The sequence below is a fragment of the Phoenix dactylifera genome, chromosome 18 (genome assembly GCF_009389715.1).
Source record: "Phoenix dactylifera cultivar Barhee BC4 chromosome 18, palm_55x_up_171113_PBpolish2nd_filt_p, whole genome shotgun sequence".
Lineage (NCBI taxonomy): Eukaryota > Viridiplantae > Streptophyta > Magnoliopsida > Arecales > Arecaceae > Phoenix > Phoenix dactylifera.
In genome coordinates, this window is record NC_052409.1 from 6,502,291 (window position 1) to 6,509,746 (window position 7,456).

Genomic DNA, 7,456 nt, shown 5'->3' on the forward strand with positions numbered 1-7,456 from the left:
AAATTATAGATTCAAAAGCCATGCAGATCCGGCATCGGCTGCCCCGAAAACCCTAACCATGCCCCTTAATTCACACTTACCTCTCTTTTTTTAAAACCTGGATCTATAACCAAGCTTTGATACATTCCAGGTTGGGCTTGACCCAGGCAGGACAAAACAAAACATTTTTGTGCACCAGTGTACAAATTTTGGCCTGTCCATGTCCCACATTATTGTAGCTTTTCTCAGGTGGGTTAGACCTGTAGGATGGGGTTGCTCCAAGTCACCTAATGGACAAATACCATTGCGACAGATCAGCTCAGGCTAAGTCCATTGCACATTTGATGTCCCACCCTGGCTGTGGTACGGGCCAGGTCCAATTTGCTCGTTAACCGATGTAGAGGGAACGTGAATTCCAGATCATGTTAACATGGTTCTTTCACAGCTTCCACAGCATGGGAAGTCTAACCACCGGCCAAATTGCTGTCATGGTGTTGTTAGATTATAATTTGGTTTCTTCCACCACAAAGCAAATGCATGCTTAATTCTTGTATACCCTATTGGGAAATGTGAGCTATGTCTTGCTACTAAGGAGAGGATGAAATTTTTTTTATGGTTGTCACATGGGATCCTAACTTATGCCTCTAGATCTCATGACAACGGACCGTGATCCGGTACCTTAAACAAGTTGCTCGTACGAATGACTATGAGCGCTCAGATGCATGGACATGTGTCATGTTCGATTGCCATGGATCATAGGATGCGACAAATGGTAGACACAAAAAGAGATTGCCTTGTGATTAATTTTTCGATAATTAAACCTTCATCGATGTAGTGGCTTCTTAGCATTTCAATTGACATGATCTCGATGCAGTAAGCTAAACTATGCAATTCCAATGTCGATGCCTTAAATGTTAAAATGAGCATCCAAGTCCCCCACAACATTTTGCAGGACCAGAAAATCCCAGACCCTCACCTTGCAAAGATGGCTAGAAAAAAATAGTAACTTCTGCAATAAACATTTGATCTGCCATCTACGGTTTCTTTGGTGAACATTCCATCTATCCATCTATAGTACCGAGCTCATTTAGTTATGACAAAAATTCAAAGCCTGCATGGAATTCAAGATTATACCTACAAAGAAATTTCTATGCATACAATCCAAAGACTACAAATCCTATATTTTTGCCTCCACCTCACCTAGAGAAGTCCATAATCGTTGGCTTAGTACTTAGGATTGCAATACTTAACGATTTAATTTACTTAACTTAATTTAAATCATTGAATATTGAATTAAATTGTCTATTTAATAAAATATTTAAACTTTAAATTAATTTTTTATTTATTTAATAAATAAGTTGAATTCAGATTGATTATTATATATTTGATCCAACGTACGTCTAGTAATCCTATTGCTCGCCCTGTGGCTTACCCTCCATGCAATCACACCCCCAAACGGAGAAGAAAAGGCCAAACCATCAGCTGCTTTCTGACACAGAAGAACAGAGAAAGCGAGAGAGAGAGAGAGAGAGAGAGAGAGACTGTCACATCTCTGCCCTTCTGAGCTGTAGTTGCTGTAGCTCTCGTTTGCTAAATTGAAAGGAAGCCGAGTTCAGCACCATGCAAAGTGTGACACCAAGAAAGGCCTAGAGATCCCTCAATCTCAAGGTCTTTTCCCTTCCACTTTCCCTATATATCTCTCTCTCCACCCATTCCTGTACCTCTAAAGAGACTTATAGCTTTGGTTCTGAAATGGGATTCCCCATGGGCTACTCTGAGCTCCCAAAGATCTTTCTCCAACTTCTCTTCCTCCTGGGCCACCTGAGACGCCTCATCTCCTGGGCCTTCAACTCCCTCGGCTTCGGCGGCCTCGACTCCGATGCCCAATGGCCAGAAACCACCCGCCGCCGCCACCACCAGCAGCTAGAGTCCAATTCAGTGACGGCGGACTTGATCCAAAAGATCCTGCCGGTGTTACGGTTCGAGGAGTTCCGCCGGTTGCCGGAGAGTTGCACGGTGTGCCTCTGCGAGTTCGAAGGGGATGCGGAGGTGCGGCGGCTGAGCAATTGCCGGCACGTCTTCCACCGGTGTTGCCTCGACCGCTGGGTGGAGCACGACCAGTGCACCTGCCCCCTCTGCCGGGCTCCGCTTGTCCCTGAAGAGTTTCTTAATGAATTCGGCAATGCAGATGACGGCTTCTCCACTGAGTACTCCTCCTCCTCTTCCTCGTCGTCGGCGTCTGTACTTGTTCCCCTTCAATATTCTTCCTCATAGTAATAGTACAAGCGAAAGAAAGAGAATGAAGGAATGGACGAGCAGTGTATATCTACAGGAGAAGAAAGAGAGGGAAAGGAACAGATTGGTTGCTTTCCTTTTCCTTCGCCTTCTCTTTGAGGGGCTTGTGCCATCCTTAGATTCGGAAGTGGCCTCCAAGGACTAATGGGAAATGAATTGGATTGGATTGGATTTGCATTTAAGGTCTGCTCGGAGTATTCTGAAATCCTCGGAGAGGAGAGGATGGACTGGTTTTGACTGGGTGCGGCTCAAAGGGTCTTCTCTCAATTTGGAAGCTACACTTCCATGGTTAGACAGAGGAAGGCTGAGGACAGGGAGAAGAGAAGAAAAAAAGACATGGTTTTATTTCTGTTTTTGGATTCTTGCTCTCCATTCCATCTTTTTTCCTCACTTGGTTCTTAAAAAACCTTTCTGCTGACTGCTTGTTGGATTCTGACTTTGTTTGCTGACATTGAGGATGGTTTGCTCTTTTTTGCTAAGAAAATTTTGTTTAATTTTGTCTTTCTGAGGAAAAGGTGAGTAGGTTATACCAAACTTTTCTTTACCTGTTACCCAAAAAAAATATATATATATTTACCTAGGTTTTCCTTTGAAAAGTTCCTTCCACAATTTAGAAGGAATATCTAAAATGGACTTGATGGAGAGGATTGTTGTGGCTGTGAGCTTAGCGCATTCATTTTTATTTTTTTTTAGTAGAAGGAAAGATAGTAGATCCATGACTTCTAATTACCTACTAAGGAAGACCACTACTATTTTTATTAAGGTCCGGTCCCTCCTAACCCAGGAAGAAAAATCAATCAGATGAACAATATTTGAAATTATTTGTAAAATTTTAGAGCTTTTGGAATCGAACGTTTATAATTTTCAAAAAGAAGTGAAAATAGAAGCAAGAAATAACATAAAGTTTGTGCAAATGCTATCTTCAACTTCTATCTCCAATATGGTATTTCACATATACACCGAGAAACAAAAACACAAGAACCACATCCATGCCAAACAACCGCTAAGGTTTTACCCCCTCCTAAAGGAAAAGTTGTTATGTGTTTTTGCTCGATTCGATCTGAGATGAGCTTGATACTCAACTTAGTGCTAAAGTGGAATATTTTTTCTTGTATTCTTGAAAGATGAGTCGATCGACTAGGATGCGAGTGCTATTGATGAAACACCAGTAAATAGGATCATCAACATATGCAGCAGCAGCTAAAACCCAAAAAAATGATCACAGAGATGAGAGCATCTATCAGAGTAAATTGGTGATTCCTCCCCAATATACTATATTATTAGGAAAATAATGCAAATAATAGAGCAACGATTGCCCACAAACTAGTTCATGAATTGAACTGCATAGTAATATTAAGGATTTGTAAACATAGGCAACATATAATATCTACAGAAAGAAAAAAAAATGATGCATTTTTTTTCTATTCAGAAATGCAGTATTTCTAGATAAACACTTACTGCAGATTCCTAAAGTTTATTCAAGTATCTGTAATAAATGCATACATGGAGGCTAAAGGAGGAGCCTGGTGATATACAAAACAAATAGAAAGCACGAAAGGAGGAGATGACTCCAAGCCTACAGTATTGGTAGTAAAATGAAATGCTAGTCTTAAAAGGTTTCCATCAACTACAAACAAAAACGATGACTGCCTCAAAACAAGGGATAGAATCCAAATGAGGTGACCAACCTGTAAGGGATCGCAGGTGCTCCAATGAGCTAAATATTCAGAGGTAGCCTAGGATTAGGGTTAGCAATGCTTCATCGTTTAACCTAAATAATTTGATTCAACTTGTTATAGGTCAAATTACGTTACCTATTTATTAAAATAGATAAGTTCGGGTCAGAATTTTCAAACCGTTTAATAAATAGGTTGGGTTCGGATTAATAAAAATTTTAATCTATCCTGTATCCAACCTGGCTTGTATCTGGTCCGACCTAATCCAATTGCCATCTCTACCTTAGATGTGCACCACGTGACACTATCGTGGTCAAATAGAAAAATGTTGTGTGTCCCCCAAAACCTCCTTGAAATATGTTCAACTAATGTTTTTTCCTGAAATATCTAGGGCATTGTTGGCATTTTGGCCTCTAATTAACCATTTTATGGTGCTCAAGCTTTACAGTCATCAAAATTTTTCCGCTGTAGAAACCTGCATCCTTATATCCATTAGATGCATATTTTATGCTTGGTCCAACTTTCTTTTTCTTTCCCTCCTTACATGCTTTGCCTGCTGAGGCAATGCAGCACAATAACCGCATCCACTAAAAGAATTATATGTCGAACCGTGGCTTTATATCATTCTAGAAATCCTGAAATGAACCAGCTTATCTGCAAATCTATGTTCGAGAATTTGGGTTAGCGTCTCCGATGCTGGTGCAAGTCTAAGCATCAGGTCCTAATTCCTATCATATCTAAGAATTTCTTCTCACAGAGCCTTATTGAAGTGTCATACCAATCTTCGCATTTAAGTACCAGGTGCAAGTATTTAGGCCAAATTTGAGTGTCCAGGTAACGTAGCTGAAAATCACAATGAATGAACTGCCGAAAGCCAGGCCTAATCTATGAAGAACACATCCTGTGTATCCTTAATATTTTATACATTGTTAGATGAATCATTAAATAATCTTATCAGATACCATAGATCCCAACCTTACTTGCCATCAGCATGCTTTTTTAAGCCTAAGCGCTGCATGTTATCAGGGTGGATAATGTTACGGTATACTGAGATATTAATACAACAACGTCGATATAAAGTTAAAAGAGATCTATAAAATGGAATCCTGCAACATAGATATAGTATTTTATTTTAATCTGATGCAAAAGAAAAGACACATCTCAGTAATCTGAAGTTAACATTGAAAGAACAGTAATGAAATTGCGGCCAAAGACGTGGGCTGCATCAAGTTTAAAGATGGAATTAGTGTTTTCTTGCATGTCCCTAATCTCACCTGTGTGTCGAAGATACTTGGGAAGGTCAGAAATGTTATAGCCAGCAGTATGATTGAAACATATCTTCTGAGGGCCACTTTAATCCTGTTCTCTGCAAGGAACAAAATAGAGAATCAAAAAGAGTCTCTGAGCCATTGCTAACAAAAATGAAAATTTCTTTCAGACATTTGATTTAAGAATACTACATCTGCTGCATGAACTTCTTCCCTGCATCAAGACTATGCAGACAAGATCATCCAGCTTATCCAAGTTAAGATGGTGTGTTGCTGAACTCCTCATTTTAAAAGATGGAACAACTAAATTCTTGAAGATTAGCAAATCAGACTACTAGCAATCTTGACATAGGCCAGATTGCTCTGAAAAGACTTATTGCAGTTCTTCTGCATAATATTTGATCATCCAAATCTTGGTGCACTGCTAAGAACCTTTAAAAGCAGAACTATTGATGATCTTCTATCTGTATTTTTAAGGAAGAGAGAATGGAAAAAGGCTGGATCATTAGTATAAAGCTAAATCGTTATGGGAGATCTTTTGTAGCAGATTCTTCCATTTAAGGTTGGAAAATTCAGGTGAAATGGGGCTCATCCCAGGATCACACCCCTCAGCTTGGCTGCCAGAGGTTCTGGATTTAATTCTGGGGTGATATATTCCAGAACATCTCGACTTCTGTAATAATAATGCGGATGGGCCTCTCTCTCTCTCTCTCAAAAAAAAAAAAAAAAAAAAAAGCTGGAAAATTCAGATTTCAGTGGTAATGCTAGAAAATGCTCAAAAAACATCAAAATCACTAAGAACATGCATCCAATGATGCTTCGAAAATCCATAAAAATCTACCAAGTTGGAATCTACACACGCAGTTCCATGTAAGAAGAAAAATCCCAGGGTTCAAGAACCTGAAAACTTCACTATTACAAAATCGCATCTTAGCATCATTAGATCCAATACAGCAGAAACTTTTACTTTGAGAATAAAATCAGCAGAAACTAAATAAACATTTCCACAAAAAGCTTTGTTTCAATAAGTAAGCATTTGTAGACAAATCAAAAGACATGTGATGAATGCAATCAACTGAATATTCAACAATCCGTTCCAAGAAAATTCATGCTACATATTTCCAAGGGTTACTTTCAATTTTTTTTTTCATCATAAACATCATTTTGCTTGAACCTTACTCAACGGTTATAGAGTATATTTACTAAGAATTACTTTGTATGTTCAACTTGGTTTCGTTAAGTATTTGACTGAACTTTCTTTTGGCATTCACATATATGTGTGAAGCAATCTGCAACACAATGTTAACCAAAAGGTTAAACATGACCCTGCAAAAATTTGAGTTCTCAAAAATTTGAACTTTCTTTTGACACATTATCGAGTTCTCAAGTATCATATCACCCGAGTTTTATTTTTACTATAGCAAAAATTTTCACAAGATTGATGAACAATCTATATATCAAGTAAAATCAAAGAATCTACATCGCCAACCAAGTTTATAAGATAAACTTTTTTTACAAGAATGTTCAATCTATATGCATGCGCAAGCAATATTGGCTGCACCATAGATGCAAAATCACAAGGGATGATGCAACATGATTTTATACGACCTTCACTTTCAAATTGCGAATATCTAGCGCTTGTATTGTCCGCACAGATATTTGGTTCCTCAACCCAATGTCTTCGTGGGCATTGGGTTATGCAATCTTCAAGTTCAAAAACTCATTCAAGAAGATGATGGGAAATGGAGGAGGGAGGGAAAGAAAGATGAATGGGAGGAACAGAGGAGGGAAAGGCGCAAGGATGAGAGGGGCTACGGAGAGATCAAGGCTAGGGGCTTGAGGCTTGGGCTGGCTGGCGCCGGTGCTTCTTTCGGCAGTCACCGGCGACAAGGGAGCAGGGGATTGGGCTGAGGCCACGACCGGGAGGGGGCGGAGGGCGCTTCTGCTCGATACCAAGCTAGAAGACGAAGAAGGGCACGACCGGTTGGCATCGGGCTCTTCTAGCAATCGCGAGCAGTGGGGGATCAGGTGAGAGGGTATTCGTAGAGGGCGTGCGCTTGGGCCTACAGCTCGTGTGTTCATTCCGAGCTGCGGAAAATAAGGGCTGAGCTACGAGGGGCCCGTAGTCTGGAGTCGGTTGGCTTCGTAACTGGACCTGCAATATTGGTTGATCTGCAGCGCGCCAACCGCCGCCCAAATCGTTCTTTTATTTGATTTGTGCTGTCACCGCCAGGTAAT

The 7,456-nt window shown here is 40.0% G+C and overlaps 1 protein-coding gene across 1 annotated transcript; it reads left to right on the forward strand.

The window, feature by feature from the left end:
- Positions 1-1,731: 1,731 nt before the first annotated feature.
- LOC103710733 (probable E3 ubiquitin-protein ligase RHA1A) lies at positions 1,732-2,253 on the forward strand. The gene has a single exon (XM_008796614.2). The coding sequence runs from the start codon at positions 1,732-1,734 to the stop codon at positions 2,251-2,253; it is 522 nt and encodes a 173-aa protein (XP_008794836.1).
- The last annotated feature ends 5,203 nt before the right edge of the window (positions 2,254-7,456 follow it).